Here is an 18874-nt window from a genome sequence, read left to right as displayed (position 1 = left end):
AGCCTCCCGAGTAGCTGGGACTACAGGCACCCGCCTCGTCGCCCGGCTAGTTTTTTGTATTTTTTAGTAGAGATGGGGTTTCACCGTATTAGCCAGGATGGTCTCGATCTCCTGACCTCGTGATCCGCCCGTCTCGGCCTCCCAAAGTGCTGGGATTACAGGCTTGAGCCACCGCGCCCAGCGATTACACAGTATTAAGTGACAGGGCTGAGACTTGAACTTAGCCAGTGAGGAAACACTAAACAAAGCTGGAGGTCACCAAATTTTATTTTACCAGATTCTAACATTATAGATTTCTTACTTCCTTAGGTCATGCCTTTTATACACAGTCAATCCAAAGCCCTATCCTGTGCCATAAATTTATCCTTTACACAGTTAATTTCTCATCTGGTTACACTGTATTTTTTTCTTTCTAATAGTTGTTTTTCTGGCTGTGGCTCATGGCTGTAATCCCAGCACTTTGGGAGGCTGAGGCAGGAGGATTGCTTGAGTCCAGGAGTTTGAGACTCTGGGCAACAGAGTGAGTCTCTACAAAAAAAAAAAAAAAAATGTTTTTTAATTAGCCAGGTATGGTGGTACATACCTGTAGTCCCAACTATTCAAGAGGCTGAGATGGGAGGATCACTTGAGCCCAGGAAGTTGAGGCTGCAGTGAGCTGTGATTGCACCACTGCACTCCAGCTTGGGTGATAGAGTGAGACTATGTCTCAAAAAAAAAAAAATGCTTTCTCTTTCTAATAAGTTATCCCTCATACTTAAAAAATTAATTTGTATTGTATTAATTAATTATTAATTAATTAACCACTAATTTATTAATTGTGCCTACATTTGAAAGTAGAACTTATACCTGGAGCTATTTCCATACTAAAACCTGACGGCATAGAGTGTAGGTGAGACTTGGTAGAAATCTAACTGGCAAGATCTGTTAGGATGAGACTGTAAAGGTTCAGGGCCAGACCAAAGAGTTTCTATCAGCAGTCACAGCATGGAAGTCTTTTTCCTTCAAAACTTTTTATTGGGAAAAAAATTTCAGAACACTTGAAGAAATTGAGAGAATACGATAGACATCATTAAACCCTCTCCCTACATTCAACATTCAGCCATATTTACTTTACCATCTTAACATTCCCATTTTGCAAGTGAGGGACCCAAGGCTCAAAGAGATGAGTGACTTGCCAAGGTCACAGAGCTGGGATGGATAGAAGTGGAATCGAACCCCTATCTACCTAAGGATGGGGCCCTCTTTAGCACTGGTTTTCTAAACACTGGACCCCGACTGATTTTGACTTCCTTGCAGGCTTGCTTCAAAGTCATGACTCTTGGAGCCCAGCTCCTGGTGAGTTGGATTTAGTTGGTTTGGGAATACCAATAGGCAATTAGCACAGATAGGGGACTCCCTAAATCACAGCTGGGTGCCCAGAATGCCTGAATCCAGGCCCAGGCTCCTCGCTGGTTAGATGGGGGCAACATCCATCCCAGCCTCACCCATTGGCTTTGAGGGTCTGATAACGGGAAGGGCAGGGAGAGCCCGCGGCAAATGCTGGTGTTGTGTGGCACAGACCGTAAAGCAAGTGTGCTGCTTAGCCCAGGGCTGAAAGCCAGTGGTCCTGGAATGGCCTTGAAATTGAATTTTTATTTCTCTCCCTTTATCCCATGAGAGTATAGAGACGGGGCAGGTAGTGGTTTTCTTTCCTGCTTTACCCAGTAGGGCAACAGGAGGTCAGAACCACAAAGTGGCCTACCCCAGAGGAGGAGGCAGCCATGGGTGATAGCCAGAGGCTGTGGTTTAACAAATCCAAGTGCAACTGAGTTCAGGCCCTTTCCTAAGCCACAACTGTGGGTTTTCTGGGAAAAACATGGAGCTGGGCAGCAAACTGATGAGGCACCAGAGCTAGGTTGCAAATGGCAAACCAGCAGGCAAGGGTGATCTCAGAAGGCACGCTGTCATCAGCTAGAGGAAGGGAGGCTGTGTGGGAGCGTGGAAAGCTCACAGGATTTGGGGTCAGGCTGCGCTTGAATCCCAGCTCCACTACCTATTAGCTGAGGCAATGTAGGCAAATGATCTCTTGTGCCTTGGTTTCTTCATCTGTAAAACTGGGGTCATGGCAGCACTTGCTTCACAGGGTGAGGACCAAATGTGAAGTGCTACAAGTTTTGTTCTACACGGACCTCTAGGCTGGGTGTCTGGAGGGACGCAGGAGGAGTGTAAGAAGCAGGCCCTGCCTTCAGCAAGTGTGCAGTCTGGCAGTGATATGGTTTGGATCTGTGTCCCCACCCAAATCTCATGTTAAATTGTGATCCTCAGTGTTGGAGATGGGGCCTGTTGGGAGGTGACTGGATCATGGGGGCGGATTTCCCCCTTAGTGCCTTGGTGCTGTTCTCATGATAGTGAGTTCTCACAAAATCAGGTTGTTTAAAAGTGTGAGGCACCTCCCCTCTCTCTCTCTCTTGCTCCTTCTCTGGCCAGGTAAGATGTGCCTGCTTTCCCTTCGTCTTCTGCCATGATTGTAAGTTTCTTGAGGCCTCTCCAGAAGCAAAAGCTGCTATACTTCCTGTATAGCCTATGGAACCATGAGACAGTTAATTCTTTTTTTTTTTTTTTTTGAGATGGAGTCTCACTCCATCATGCAGGCTGGAGTGCAGTGGTGCGATCTCCGCTCACTGCAACCTCCTCCTCCCAGGTTCAAGTGATTCTCCTACCTCAGCCTCAGAAGTAGCTGGGATTACAGGTGTGTGCCATCACACCCAGCTAATATTTTTGCATTTTTTCTTAGAGATGGGGTTTTGCTATGTTGGCCAGGCTAGTCTTGAACTCCTGACCTCAGGTGATTTGCCCACCTCTGCCTCCCAAAGTGCTGGGATTACAGGCATGAGCCACCGCGCCCATCAAGTATTTCATTACAGCAATTCGAGAATGAACAAATACAAGTGGGGAAGGCAAGACTAACTCACAGAACTCTTGGCATTGGTTGGTGCTATGGGTCAAACTTGTTGCATGAATGGAGATGGGAGAAGGAAGAAGAGCTGGGCTGCATATCCAGATGATGCTTCTGGAGGACAGAAGATTTGGGCAGGGCCTGGAAATGTGGTTAGGAGTTCAAAAGGCAGATGATAAAGATTCTCATTCTGGGAGGGAGAGACATCATCAAGGAAATAGTCACAGAAATTAAGATAACACCTATAAGCCTCTTTATATGCCTTGTTTGATCCTCCTAGTAACCTTCTTGAGGTAGGTTTTATGATTGTTATTCCTAATTTATAGGTGAGAAACCTATGCTGAGAGAGGTTCAATAACTTGCCCAGTGTCAGGCTGCTGGTAAATAACTTGTCAGGCTGCTGGTAAATGGCAGAGCTGGGATCCGAACCCAGATTCCAAGGCATGCACACTTAGCCATTATCTATATTCTCCAAAAGCAGGATGTGCAAGAGATGCATATGTGACTGCATTGGCCCATTTCTTTATTTGTCCAGTAAACAATAACTGGGCCCTGCTGTAATGCCAGCCACCCTGGGGTGCTGGGGATGGAAATGAAGGGCAAGGCTCTTGTCCTCTCTCATGGGGCTTTAATACAGTGGGGACAGGACATGTAAGGAAGGAATTGTAGTGCAGCTGGCTCTCTGCTAGAAGCGATTGCAAGGGGAACAACTAGCTCTGTGTTGGAGGGGAGGGAGGTCATAGAAGAAGTTCCAGTGTGTGTGGGAACTGGGTGGGGAGGGGGAGAAAGAGCTTGTCAGGAAGGCTGTTCCAGCGGAGTGAACTGCAGGGTGGGATGGGGTAATGAAGAGGTGGTAGGGATGTAGCAGAGGGAAAGCGGCAGGCAGTAGGAGGTGGGGCAGCAGGGTCTTGAATGCCACACAGAGGCAGGCATTGGACATGGGCCACACTGGAGACTTGTGGGGAGGGGCTGCCTGTGGTCCCATCGACAGTGTGTGAGGAGAGGGAGCTGAGCACCCTGGAAACCTGTCCACAGAGGCCTGACATGGAGCGGCCTTCCTTTCTCAGGTTGCCCAGCACTGCCTGAATAATCTGGGGCTGTGCTTGACATGGCCGGTGAAGACTGGTAGGTAGCTTCCTTGTCCCCACAGCACAGCCCTGGCTGGGCCTCTGCTTTGCTGAGCAGAGCAGCCTCACTCAGCAGCAAGCAGGCCACACGGGCATCTGGAGAGGGCGCCCGGCTGGGGGTTCTTGCTCAGTGACCTTGGTAGTTTCTTGATGTCTCTGGGCTACTGTGACATGAAGGAACTAAATGATCTCTGAGGTCCCTTGCAGCCCCAAAAATGCGAGTCGGGGGGTGAAATGGGGTGGGAGGAGAGAAACAAGCTGAGTGGGGAGGAGGAGGTGGGTGTGTGAAAGGGTATGGCTCTTCAGCTGAGTGCAGGTAATTCACCATTCAACGGTGATTTGGTCTGAGCTCCCAGTTCATGCTGCATCCCAGAAAAGAATGGGCAAACATAGCCGCTGTTCTCTGAAATCTCACTGGGTGCGGCTCCTTACATAAACCATCTCTCTCAATCCCAGAGCAACCCCATGGCTTAGTAGGTATTGCCCCCATTTTGTAGATGGGAAACTGAGCCTCTAAGAGCTCCAGTGTCTTTGTCCAGTTTTCATATTGTGAATAGCAGAGCTGGGATTTGAACCCAGACTTGCCTTTGTCTTTTGTACTTTACTACATAGCCCCCCAAGGGTGTCTTCATCCTGCTCAGACTTCAGGACATGTTGTGCTGGGCCCACAGGCCATGGGTGCCCCACCGGATGACCACCTTCTCGTCAGCACCACAGCAGGCACCTCTGGCCAGATCCCCCAGGGCACAAAGGAGCACATTGGCCTCTCCCATGGGTGCCTCCCTGGTGGGAGGAACTGGGTGGGTTTGTTTTGACAAGGGTATTTCTGCCTCCTGGTGGCAGGCAGGCCCTGGGCTGGGCAGTGGTGGCATCTGTGGGAATGTGACCCCTCCTTCCAGCCGTGCTTTGGAGGTGATGTCAGGTGTGTGGGTGAAGTATTTGGTTGAAGTACATAAAGCTGGAGGAGAATGACAGGAGTGAGGAGTATGGATAGGATCAGACTGCCCCAGAGGGCACTCTGGCTTGGACCCAGCAGTGTGTGGTTGCCGCAGCCTGTTCTTCCTTCCTGACCTGGGGCCAGGAGACCTGGGCCTTTACAAGTCCTGCCTTAGAACCCAAAGCAGTAGGAATTTTCCCAGCCAGCTTGGGAGGTTGTGCCACCTCGAAAATGCAGAGCCTAGAGCTTGAAGGGGCTTTGGATACCATCCACTGCCTGACTCAGAGTTGGGGGGCTGAGGCTCAGAGAAAGGACGTGGCCTGCTTAAGCTCACACGGCCTTGGGTGGTGGAGCTGGATCTGCAGTTTTCCAATCCTCAGGCCTGGCCTCTTTTTCACCACGCTGCTCTGTTTGGGGAGGGAGGAAGCAGAGAAGCTTAGACCAAATCCCTGGGGAACTGCCACTATGCTGACCCTCAGCTTCCTTTTGGACCCTCCCTTAGTCCCGTTCCCTCCTGCTCAATTCCCAATCCTGCTCAATTTCCCTCCTGCTCAATTCCCCTCCTGCTCAATTCCCAATCACAGTCCTATGGGAGGAGTGCACTCTGGAGCCCCTAGTGGTGGTGCGGGGCCTCCATGGGGCAGAAAAAGAGGAGCCTCTGACCCTGGATTCTTTCAATTCATTTCCCCAGATATTAATGGAACATGCAGGATGCAAGACGCCGCAGGGGATGCCAGGAACCCTAAAACCAATTTGAACTTTCCCAGAGAAAAGGCTGCCACCTAGGAAAGTGGCATCACCTGTGAGACACAGCCTACAGCTTAGGACTGCCAGCAGGCCAGGGTCATCAACACTGAGGGGTTAGAGCACAGGGTCGGGGGAAGCTCAGTGAGAAGTAAGGGAGTTAGCTGGGTGTTAGGGTGGCTCATGTCTGTAATCCCAACTACTCAGGAGGCTGAGCGGGGAGGATCACTTGAGCTCATGAGTTTAAATCCAGTCTGGGCAACATCTCATCTCTTTTTTTAAAAAAAAGATTCTTTCTCTTTTAAGTAAGGGAGTAAGAGGAGGCAGGGTTGAGGGGGAGGAGGCTCTGAAAATGAAGAGGAGTAGGACAGCCATTCCAAGCCAGAGCAAGGATGGAGCTGAGATGTCGTTCTGGAGTGGTAGTGCCCACCCTGCGGGGATATAGAGCAGGTACGGGCAAGGGATGGGTGGTGAGGCTGGAAAGAGAGCATGGGGCAGTCAGTGCCTTGACTACCTCAAATATCAGGCAGGGTGTTTGGACTTTCTCCGGTGGCCAGTGGGAACACTGAAGATATTTAGCCAGACTCAGTGATGTGTTGAGGAGAAAGGGATTGGACTGCCAGGGAAGCCCCCACCCCACTGCTCCCCACTGACTGTGACATTACAAACTGTCGCACCTTGGGCAAATCATTTAGCCCTGTGTGAGCCCCGTTTGCTTATCTGTGAAATGGAGTTGATAACAGTACCTGTCACTCAGGATGGCTGCAAGGATCACACAGAGCACTAGCATCAAATCTGGCTTAGTAAACATGCTGTAAATGTTAGTCCCTGCCCTCTGTCCTGGCTGTCATCAGGCCAGTAGTAGAGCTTGGGACAGCAAGAAGGAAGCCTGTCTGAAAGCAGGTGGAGCTTCAGGTTTGGGGGCCCAAATCCCCTGGCTAGCCTATAGGCACCGTGGTGGCCTAGGACGGAAGCAGAAACATCGCTGGATGGCAGGGAGCCATGGCCTCTCTTTACTCCCAATCAGGGTAGGTCTGAGTCTGTGGGTATGTCTGGTCCAAATGGCCCAATGAGTGGTGAAGGTGGGGACAAGAACCCGGGTCCTGACCACCCAACAGAGCATTCCTGCTGCCCCATGGCCACCTTCCAGCCTGAAACCCCCAGGCTACATCCTTTATCCAGACCCAGCTTGGGTGTTCCCCCTGCCAGGACCTCCATTTTCTCATCTGACTTGAGGACCTCCTGCTCAGGAGCTCCTGAGGCCAGGGATGGGGTCTGGGGCTACTCACTTGCATGGAAGCATCACCAGAAGAAAAGGCAACCTGGGGTAGGACACAGGTGCCAGAGGAGGAAAACAGTTGTGTCTGAGCCAGGCACGAGGTTGCCCCAGGTTGCCAGGCCAGAGTGGCATTGCTGCTTCTGTCTGGGATAGTTTTTTTTTTTTTTTTTTTTTTTTTTTTTTTTGAGACCGAGTCCCTCTCTGTTGCCCAGACTGGATTACAGTGGTATGATCTCAGCTCACTGCAGCCTCTGCTTCCTGGGTTCAAGCAATTCTCTGGCCTCAGCTTCCAGAGTAGTGGTGACTACAGGTGTGTGCCACCACGCCCAACCAATTTTTGTATTTTTTTTAGTAGAGTCGGGGTTTCACCATGTTGGGCTAGTCTTGAACTCCTGACCTCAAGTGATCCACCTACTTCAGCCTCCCAAAGTGTTGGGATTATAGGCATGAGCCACTGCACCCAGCCCCCCTGGGCTAGATTAATAAGACCCCTGAGAAGCAAGGAAGGGGAATCATTTAGTTTAGTGGTTAGGAGCACAGGCTTTGGGGCCGGAGAGATAAAGGTTAAAATTCCTAATGAGGGATAATACAAGCTAATGTTATAGTCTTGGTTTCTTTGCTTTTCTTTTCTTTTTTTCTTTTTGACAGGGTCTCACTCTGTTGCCAGGTCTGGAGTATAGTGGCACAATCATAGCTTATTGCAGCCTCAACCTCCTGGGCTCAGGTGATCCTCCCACTTCAGCATCCTGAGTAGCTGGGACTAAAAGTGTGTGCCACCATGCTGGGCTAATTTTTAAATTTTTTTTTTTGTAGAGACAGGGTTTTGCCATGTTGCCTTGGCTGGTCTTGAACTCCTGGGCTTAAGCAATCCTCCTGTCTCTGCCTCCCAAAGTTCTGGGATTACAGGCATGAGCCACCACACCTGGCCAGTCTTGGTTTCTTTCTTTTTTTTTCAAAAGAGGAATGATAACACCCACCATGTGAGGTAGTTGAGAGTTCAATGAAGTATAAAGTATGTCCAATGTTTGCTTAGCACTGGGTCCTGTATATTGCAGGGGCTTAATCAGCGGCACCTGTCTTCACTTAGGGCACATATATTGAGCGCCTGCTGGATATCAGGCTCTATCCCAACCTCTGGGGAGATGACAGGAACAAAACCCTTGGGCAACCCAGTAGACGGAGACAAGCAGACAAGCTCATCAGAGTAAGAAGCACTGCATTCGGGTATTACAGGGTACTTTGGGAACTGAGGCAGGGAGAGATCAGGGAAGGCCTTCTGGAGGAGGTACCACCTTTGCTGAAATGTGAACAGGAACTAACCAGGTTTGGGGTTGGGGTAGTGCAGGGAGAGCGTTCCAAGCAGGAGAGAAGTCACCTGCTGTGTGTTAGGTTCTTAGGGTGGGGCTGAGGACAGATGGGACTCGGGGGGGAGACATGGTCTTGCCCTGAGGTTCTTTTTTTGTTGTTGTTGTTGTTTTGAAATGGACTCTCACTTTGTTGCCCAGGCTGGAGAGTAGTGGTGTGTTCTCGGCTCACTGCAGCCTCCACTTTCTGGGTTCAAGTGATTCTTCTATCTCAGCCACCCAAGTAGCTGGAATTACAGGCGCATGCCACCACACCCAGCTAATTTTTATATTTTTAGTAGAGATGGGGTTTCACCATATTGGCCAGGTTGGTCTCAAACTCCTGACCTCAGGTGATCCCCCCAGCCTCGGCCTCCCAAAGTGCTAGGATTACACGCGTGAGCCACTGTGCCCGGCCTGCCCTGAGGTTCTTATAGGCCAGTGGGGAAACCATCTCTCCTGGACTGTGTGCCACAGAGGTGAGTGGATGTGAAGAAGGAGACTTCCCATCTCTTAGGCAGCGTTGCCTTGGAGATTTCAGCCTCGATTCTTCCCCTCCACCACCTCATCCCTGCTGCTCCATAGTCCTGGGGATCACCACGTGTAGTGTTTCCACCTCTGCCCACCGTGGCTCCCACCCCCAGTCAGCGTGTGGTGTGTGGCAGGGTCCTAGGCCCTCAGCTATGGTGGTTGGGAGGGGTGGGGTCATGGCCTTTCAGACCGGAGAGATGTCTCAGGGTCTTTTCCCTGGAGGAGAGGAGAAGTTCCTAAGAGGGTGAAACTGTCTACCTAGGAGATAGTTGACAGTCGGGAGGTTGCAGCTGACTGCATGAGGTGCCAGGACACTTGGGGTCCATGGGCAGCCCCCAGTGGGATGGTCAGGGGTGCTGGAGTGGGACCACTTTCCTGGATCCTCTCCAGGTCATAAGCTGCCCTCGCCTACCCTCATGCTCCTTTCTGTACGGCCTTGGGGAAATTTGCAGTGCCTTGGGGAAAGACTTGGACACATTTTCAAAACCGTGTTGAGAGTAATCTCCAGAGGGGAAGAAGAATAAAAAAGCAAAAACTGCAAAAGGAAATGTGTTATTTATTTTTTTAAAAAAGGAAAAAAAGTTGGGGAAGGCCTCGGCCAGCTCCCTTGAGTGGAAGTTTCCAGCTGGAAGGTCACAGAGACCATAGGCAGCCAGGGGCACATGGGGGAAGGCATCCGTCCAGATTCAGTGTCAGTCCAGCTAACAGTTAGAGTCACCCTCAGCACGCCAGCTGCTATGCTGTGCACTGCAGGGGCAAAGATGCAAAGATATGAATCCTCCTTCCAGCTGAAGACAGCTCTGGTAGGGGAGCTATGATAAAAACAGCAAAGGACCGCTAGACAAGAGAAAGCATGCCAAATATTCATCACAGAAAGGTTCAAATAAGCTTGGTGGGGCCTGGAGGAGGGTGGGGCTCACTCCTGGGGGTGGTGGAGGGTGCTTAGGGTTGCTGAGGAAAGTCTGCAAGAACACGGTGGATTGAGTTAGACTTTGAAGCCCAGCTAGGATTTCAATGGGCAGAGACTGAACAGAAGGCTTTCCAGGCAGAGCAGATGGCATGCCAAAGGTGCAAGGTATGGAAGCCCTTCGGTGCTTTAAGAAACAGGGATGTTCGATTTTCTTAAACTTTTTTTTTTATTTAATAGCTTTGTGGTGATATAATTCACATACTATATAATTTATTCACTTAATGTGTACTGTTTACGAAGTTAAATAACCAACACCACCATCATTTATAGAAAATAGAAAAGAAACCTTGTACTCCCCATCTCTCCATTCCCCCAATCCTAGGCGACTACTAATCTATTTTCTGTCTCTGTGAATTTGCCTATTCTGGGTATTTTGTATCAATGGAATATTTTTTGTCTTTCGTGACTGGTTGTTTCCCTTAGCATAATGTTTTCAAGGTTCATTGCTGCTGTAGCAGGTATCAATACTTCATTCCTCTTCATATTTTAATTAATTAATTAATCAATTTATTTATTTATTTATTGAGATGGAGACTCACTCTGTTGCCCAGGCTGGAGTGCAGTGGCATGATCTTGGCTCACTGCAACCTCCACCTCCTGGGTTAAGTGATTCTCCTGCCTCAGCCTACTGAGTAGCTGGGACTACAGGAGTGCATCACCACACCCAGCTTTTGTATTTTTTGAAGAGACAGGGGTTTTGCCATGTTGGCCAGGCTGGTCTCGAACTCCTGACCTCAAGTAATCCACCCGCCTCGACCTCCCAAAGTTCTAGGATTACGAGCGTGAGCCACCGTGCCCAGCAGTATTTCATTCCTTTTTATTTTTTTGACTTCATTCCTTTTTATGGCCAAATAACATTCACATGTGGATACTAGATGTGCTATGGGTGTTCACATCTTGTTTATCCATTCATTCACTGTTTCCCCTTCAGGGCTATTGGGAATATGCTGCTGTGAACATTTGTATACAGATTTTGGTTGGATGTGTGTTTTCGGGACATTTCCTTTAGAGTGGAGTGAAGGAAAGTTGTGTGGTGGGAGAAAGTGGGTGAAGCAGAGGGGACCGTAGTCTGAGTGGTTGGGTGGGAGTGAGAAGGGAGAGCTCAGGATTCCATTGCAGCCTCACTGGGAGTTTGGGATGTGCGAGCGCCAGGCCCATGGGTGTGTGAGGGGCTGTCCCCTACCCCGCACCCACCTGCATTGTTGTGTCAGACCTGGCAGCTGCTTGCTGGGCTGGAAATAGCCTGAGCGGCTGGTATTTTCCCTGGAAATGGGGTGCATTTTTTCCTGTGTCCTGCTGAGGACCAAAATTAGTTAAACACAGAGAGAAATGTGGGCTACACAGTTAGTCTAGAGGAGGGGAATGTTGTCAACAGGAAGCTGGCTGGCCAGGGGAAAGAGGCGGTCAGGAAGACCAAGTCAGTAAGCCAAGTATAAACAGAGGCTAAGCTGGGATGTCCCCCTCCCTTTCACACTCACACAGCAGTGCTGGGTTTGTTTACAGGAAACGCTGCAAGTATCTCAGACCCCATTTGACAGATGGGAAAACAGAGGCACTGCATTAAAGGGATCTGCCACTCAGAGACAGAACGGAGATGAAGGCTGGAGTCTTCAGTTCTGCTGTGAGCAGAAGGTTTAGTAAAACCCAGGCCTTGCCCTCAATGCTTTGCCTGTCTTTGAGTTCACAGAGAAGACTGAGGACACAAAAACAAGGAAGAGTTTATGCTGTTTCAGTTTCCCACCCCAAACCCCAAAGCCAAAACACAAACCAACCAGCCTTTAATTATCGTCTTTTTTTTCTTTTCTTCCTTCTTTCCTTTTTTTTTTCTCCTTTTTGCTGTCCAGCCAGAAAACATTATGTTGTTAGACAAGAATATTCCTATTCCACACATCAAGCTGATTGACTTTGGTCTGGCTCACGAAATAGAAGATGGAGTTGAATTTAAGAACATTTTTGGGACGCCAGAATTTGTCGGTGAGTTTTAGGCCTGTTTCTCTCTCAGCTAAGAATCTGGCATCAAAGGTAGAGATCCTGGGAAGAAACCTGTGTTTGGGGCTATGGCCTCTGGGCAAAGAGATGATGCGTTGGGACATCCCTAGAAACCTAATGGGTGGAGAAGGAAATGTCTTGTTGGGCCTGGGGGTGAGGGCCCAGGTGTAGCCTTTGAGTGCTCAGTGGGGCAAGGGCTGAATGGGGCCCAGTGGCTCTCAGTGGGGCTACAGCCTATACGGTTAAACCCTCGCAGCCCTGGCCCCACTTCCTGCTCTTAGATGAGTTTATTCTTGTGAAGATTTAAAATTACCTCGCCCTCTTGAATTCCCATAAACTCAACCTTCTCTGAACTAGCTTTTGATTTCCTGAAAAGGAAAAGGGAAATCATCTGCCAAATTCCACATCCACCCACTCGCCTCTCCTCTATGCCTGGCTTTATTCATGCATGGGGGTGCCCAGCTCCAGTGGGGCCCTGGCTGCTTTCTCTTCCCTCTGTTTCTCTCACCCTTGGCCCAGGCCCCTGCCCGTTCTGTACCCCAGAAGCCTCCTTACAGGGCTTGGGGAGGAAGTTGGGGTCATGAAGAAACAGCCTGTACAGGGGGAAGGAATGAGCCCTGAGAACCACCATCTGTGTATCTGCTTTGGGAGTTGGAGTGGTCTTGGAGATAGGGAGGGCATGCATGATGTCCTCAAAATCTGGGTGCTAAAACTTCTGACCACGGTCAAGTCAAAAAGAAAGAACGTGTCAGACCAACCTGATGGATTTTCAGGCTCTGCAGCCACTGTAGAATGCTGTTCAGAGACCCCACAGATCCCAGGGCAGGAAGCCCTTGCTGTATACCAGGCACTATGTCTCATGCTCTACAAACATTCTCTTAATTATCTTCAAATGGCTTCATGAAGCAGAGTTAATTATTTTCTCCAACAAGTGACTTGTTCAAGGCAACACAACCAGTAGGCAGTGGAGCTGAGATTCAAATACAGATACAGCCAACAGCAAAGCCTGTGCTCTTCCCATTATGCCAGGTTGTCTAAGGAAACCCTGCCCTCAAAGAGCTTACAATTCAGTTGTAGAGACAAGACATCAAACCACCAAATAAGAGTGCCAGAAGGATCTTTTTGGATTCTCTGGTCCAGTTTAACAAATGTGGAGATGGCAGGCTGGGGGATTTTAGTTAAGGTCAACTCAAGTTATTTGTCACCTACTGTATGACAGATATTAGGTGATGTATGGGGGACACAGTGATGTTAAGGAGCCATACTCAGAATGACACACCCAAGGTCACAAGTTGGTGGCCAAGCCAACTTAAACCCGGGGCACAGACATCTAGACTCAAGCTTTGTCTGAAAGAGCGGTTGCTACCCACCATTCTCATATGTGATAAAAACCCATGTCTATTAGTTACATTTATTCTAATTGTTAACAATAAACAACTAGAAACTCAGAGCAATAATGGAAGAGGTGTCACAAGACAGGATGTGATTAAGTGTAAAGCAAGTGAAATAGATGTTCTGAAAAGACTGTTCATATGAGATATCCACTCTGGCAAAGTCAATGGGATCAGTCATGGCCTTAAGTGAGTGAGGGAAAAAGGTCTGGTGTTGGGGTGGGAGAGGTATCTGAAGAGGGGTGGGGAGGGAGCCAGAGGAGAGGAGGAACACCTCCCAGGTTCACTGATACCCTATCAGGGGAGTAAGGCCAGAGTAAGCCATTTATCAGGGACAAGTCACTGTCCACTGCAAATGGAGCTGAGAGTTCACACTAGACTGTTAGTGTGAGTGGGTTATTGATGGATGAGGCTGTACTATGGAGAGTTTTGCCCAGTGGTATGCTGATAAATAACAACCAGGTCTCAAAAACAAATTCCCTAATTTATAGCATTGGCCAATTTCAAGATACTGGCATGTTGTCACTCAATACAGAGTTGGAAAGATATACACATCATTGGCTTTTGTGAGCCAGTATGGTTTTGTTTGCACTAGTTTTGTCTTACCTTAAAATATATAAGATGACTTCTCCCAACCCTTGGCTAAATTATGATGACTTTCTTTCCCAAGACCCCTGAGAAACAGGTTATAACCATTTTCCCCTGCTCCTACCATTCCTTTGATACTGTAACCTGAGACCCAGGGTCAAAAAATTAGTGTCAGCTTTTAGTACTAGGGTGGATTAGGTGTTCTAAAAAGCCCTCCAGCTACTACAAAACTGGAATTTTTTTTTTTTTCCTTTTTTTTTGAGACAGGGTCTCACTCTGTCACCCAGGCTGGAGTGCAGTGGTGCCATCATACCTCACCACAGATTCAATGTCCTGGGCTCAAGTAAACCTCCCACCTCAGCCTCCTGAGTAGCTTGGTCTACAGGCATGCATCATTATGCCTGGCAAATTTTTAAAATGTTTTGTAGAGGTGGGGTCTCACTATATTGCCCAGGCTGATCTCAAATTCCCGGACCCAAGTGATCCTCCCACCTCAGCCTGCCAAAGTGCTGGGTGACAGGTGTGAGCCGCCATGCCCGGCTTCCAAAACTGGATTCCTGAGAAAATTGTCTTTTCATGAAATTCTGGTCTCATGGGAAGTAAGAGAAATCTTTATTTTTATTTATTTATTGAGACAGAGTCTCACTCTGTCACCCACGCTGGAGTGCACTGGTGTGATCTCAGCTCACTGCAACCTCCACCTCCTGGGTTCAAGTGATTCTCGTGCCTCAGCCTCCCTAGTAGCTGGGATTACAGGCACCCACCACCATGCCTGGCTAATTTTTGTATTTTTAGTAGAGATAGGGTTTCACCCTGTTGGCCAGGCAGGTCTTGAACTCCTGACCTCAAGTGATCCCCCTGCCTTGGCCTCCCAAAGTACTGGGATTACAGACGTGAGCCAGTGAGCCACTGCTCCTGGCCAGAGAAATCTTTAAACATAGTAACTCCTTCAGCACCACCTGTCCCACCCCCAAAAGCTGATGAGTTGGAGGTAGAGCTAGAGCAGTGAGCAGCAAGAAAATTCAACAGAAGGACCTCCCCTAGAGGCAAGTTCGCTTGTCACCACTTCAGTTAGAGACCAGCAAAATTTAGACGTTCAAGGACATAAGATATTGAAATTATCAGATGTTGACTATAACATCTGGTGGATGGAATATATACACTAGTGGAATACACACATTAAAGTACATTTTATATACATAGAAATAAAAGGTAGGCTCACAAGAATGAGCAAGCAATAAGAGGTGTCAAAAATGACCAGATGAATTTTAAAAAGAACTGGATAATAGAACTTGAAGGAATTTAATTGCTGAAATTTAAAACTCTGGGAATGGGTTAAACATCAGATTATATACAGCGAAGGAGAGAGTCGAAGAATTGAAAGAGCTGAAAAAAGTTAGCTAGAGGCCGGGCGCGGTGGCTCACGCCTGTAATCCCAGCACTTTGGGAGGCCAAGGTGGGCGGATCACAAGGTCGGGAGATTGAGACTATCCTGGCTAACACGGTGAAACCCCATCTCTACTGAAAATACAAAAAATTAGCCGGGCGAGGTGGCGGGCGCCTGTAGTCCCAGCTACTCCGGAGGCTGAGGCAGGAGAATGGCGTCAACCCGGGAGGCGGAGCTTGCAGTGAGCTGAGATCCGGCCACTGCACTCCAGCCCGGGCGACAGAGCGAGACTCCGTTTCAAAAAAAAAAAAAAAGTTAGCTAGAGCACCACAGAGTGACAAAGATGTAGAAAATGAAAGAGAGGAAAAGCAAGAGGGTAAAAAGAGAAAACCCATCACAGGTCTCTTTGGAATTCTAAAGGGAGGAAATAGAGACAAAAAAAGGAGAAGCACTATTTGAAGAGAATGGCTGAGAATTTTCTGAACTGCAGCCATGCATCCACAGACACAGAAAGGACAATATATACCATGCAGAAAAAACAAAAATCTTACCTAGACACATTATAGTGAAACTGAAGGGTACCAAGACAAAGCAGTCAGAGAAGACAAATACCTACAAAAGAACAATAATTAGATCAACAGCATATTTCTCCAAACAACAGTGGAAGCCAGTATCCAGTGGAATATTATCTCCAAAGAGCTGAGGAAAAATAAAAGTAAACCCATAATTGTGTGCCCAGAAATATATCTCAAGAATGAGGGCAGACATGGTGGCTTATGTCTGTAATCCCAGCACTTTGGGAGGCCAAGGCGGGTGGATCACTTGAGGTCAGGAGCTCGAGACCAGCCTAACCAACATGGTGAAACCCTGTCTCTAGTAAAAATACAAAAATTAGCCAGATGTGGTGGCGCACGCTTGTAATCCCAGCTACTTGGGAGGCTAAGGCAGGAGGATCACTTGAACCCAGGAGGCAGAGGTTGTCGTGAGCTGAGATTGCGCCATTGCACTCTAGCCTGAACGACAGAGTGAGACCATGTATCAGGAAAAAAAAAAAAAAAAAAAAGAATGAGGGCAAAGATGTAAGAAAAACAAAAAAGAACAATTAAAAAACCCCCAAAACATTGATACAGAGTTTACCACCAATAGACCATCATTAGCAGATGTTCTAAAAGATGTATTTCTGAATTAAAGAAATGAACTCTGAAGGGAGGCCTCAAAGCAAGAAGTAAGAGAAGCAAAGAAATCGGTAAATACTAAGCAAATATAAACATTTTTCTGCCTAAAATTGTGATGATGGCTGGGCGCAGTGGCTCATGCCTATAATCCAAGCATTTTTGGGAGGCCAAGACGGGCAGATCACTTGAGGTCAGGAGTTCGAGACCAGCCTGGGCAACATGGTGAAACCCCACCTCTACTAAAAATACAAAAAATTAGCCAGGCATTGTGGCTCATGCCTGTAGTCCCAGCTACTCTGGAGGCTGAAGTAGGATAATTGCTTGAACCTGGGAGGTGGAGGTTGCAGAGAGCCGAGATAGCACCACTGTACTCCAGCCTGGACGACAGTGAGAGTCTGTTTCAAAAAACAAAACAATAGGCTGGGCACTATGGCTCACACCTGTAATCTCAGCGCTTTGGGAGGCTGAGACGGGCAGACCACCTGAGGTCAGGAGTTCGAGCTCAGCCAGCCTGGCCAACATGGTGAAACCCCATCTCTACTAAAAATACAAAAATTAGCTGGGAGTGGTGGTGGGTGCCTGTAATCTCAGCTACTCGGAAGGCTGAAGCAGGAGAATTGCTTGAACCCAGGAGGTGCAGGTTGCAGTGAGCCAAGTTGGCACCATTGCACTCCATCCTGGGCGATAAGAGCAAGACTCCGTCTCAAAAAAAAACAGGATAAAACTAAAACATGAAGAAAATGTTAGATGGAGCAGTGTTTAAAATTAATGTTCTGAGGTTTTTAGATTGTTAGAGGAGCATCAAAATGTTGATTTATATTAGAATTTGTTAGATATCCACAGTTATGTCTCAAAGATAGTTGTTAAAAAAAAGAAGTTGGGGAAAAACAATAAAACCGAAAGTCTTCATTTTTTAAAGAAGGCAAGAAAGGAAAAGAAAGGCACAGAAAAAAAAACAGACAAAAGCATGTTGATGACAGAAATAAAAGTGTATATATCTCAGATCAATGGCATGAGAAAGTGAGTTCTGCTTCTCAATCTATGATGAAAGCTTTAAAAAAAAAAAAAATCGGCTGGACATGGTGGCTCATGCCTGTAATCCCAGCGTTTTGGGAGGCTGAGGCCAGAGGCTTGAGCCTAGAAATTTGAGACCAGCCTGGGCAATGTAGTGAGACCTCATCTCTACAAAAACAATTAAAAAAATAGCTGGTATAGGGGCACATGCCTGTGGTCTCAGCTACTTGGGAGGCTGAGATGGGAGGATTGCTTAACCCCAGGGGGTTGAGTCAGCAGTGAGCTGTGATTGTGCCACTGCACTCCAGCCTGGGTAAATAAGCAAGACCCTGTCTCAAAAAAAAAAAAAAAAAAAATCAGTCTGTCCTGAACTGCTACTTCAGTAAGATACAATAAAAAATAAATTATTAGTTCAGGCGCTGTGGCTCATGCCTGTAATCCCAGCACTTTGGGAGGCCGAGGGAGGTGGATCACCTGAGGTCAGGAGTTTGAGACCAGCCTGGCCAACATGGCGAAACCCTGTCTCTACTAAAAATATAAAATTAGCTTGTCTTGGTGGCACGTGCTTATAATCCCAGCTACTTGGGAGGCTGAGGCAGGAGAATCACTTGAACCCAGGAGGTGGAGGTTGCGGTGAGCCGAGATCGCATCATTGCACTCCAGCCAGGGCAAAAAGAGTGAAACTCTGTCTCAAAAAAATAAAAATAAAAACAAATAAATTATTAGAAAAATGACCACAGTTTGGATGTCACAGCAGTGTCACATTGCTATAAGAGTCTCTAAATGCATAGTCCAAATTTCTGTGCCTTTCTTGTTGGACCAAGTGACAGTCTATGGACTGTTTGTCTCTGCAGACCACACTTTTGAGTTATCACTGACCTAAAGAAAGTCTTTCATGTGCACATTAGGAACCACATGCAAAAAAAAAAAGTTAATAGCAATGTTGTTTCAATAATTTTTTTAAATGGAAGCCATTTAAACGAACTCTGAGAGAATGACTAAAAAATGATACACATTCACATGATGGATTACTGTGTAGCAGTGAAAATGTAAAAAGCATGGATGAACAGTCCTTCTCAAGCTACTGTCCTCTCTTTTGTCTCCATAATCTCCAAGCTTTTAAAAAGTGGCATCTATACTCTTACCTCCACTTCTTTGTACCTTTTTTTTTTTTTTTGGAGATGGAGTTTCGTTCTTGTCGCCCAGGCTGGAGTGCAATGGCGTGATCTCGGCTCACTGCAACCTCCATCTCCTGGGTTCAAGCGATTCTCCTGTCTCAGCCTCCCAAGTAGCTGGGATTACAGGCATGCGCCACCACGTGCAGCTAATTTTGTATTTTAGTAGAGACAGGGTTTCGCCATGTTGGTCAGTCTGGTCTCAAACTCCCAACCTCATGTAATCTGCCCACCTGGGCCTCCCAAACTGCCGGGATTACCGCCATGAGCCACCACACCCAGCCTTTTT

At 47.7% G+C, this 18874-nt stretch overlaps 1 protein-coding gene across 4 annotated transcripts in view; it reads left to right on the top strand.

Annotated features, from left to right (window-relative positions):
• The window catches only part of DAPK2 (death associated protein kinase 2), a 141634-nt gene that overhangs the window by 96655 nt on the left and 26105 nt on the right, over positions 1-18874 (top strand). For all 4 annotated transcript variants that reach the window (XR_001887827.1, XM_017884975.1, XM_017884972.1 and 1 more), the window contains exon 5: positions 11711-11840. Coding sequence is in view for 3 of the 4 variants with exons in the window: in XM_017884975.1 (XP_017740464.1) it covers positions 11711-11840 (130 nt within the window). In the remaining variant the exon portion in view is untranslated. The remainder of the gene's footprint in view (positions 1-11710; positions 11841-18874) is intronic.

Source organism: Rhinopithecus bieti, unplaced genomic scaffold (genome assembly GCF_001698545.2).
Source record: "Rhinopithecus bieti isolate Rb0 unplaced genomic scaffold, ASM169854v2 scaffold_13262, whole genome shotgun sequence".
NCBI lineage: Eukaryota > Metazoa > Chordata > Mammalia > Primates > Cercopithecidae > Rhinopithecus > Rhinopithecus bieti.
This window is presented reverse-complemented; position numbering and strand designations above follow the sequence as displayed.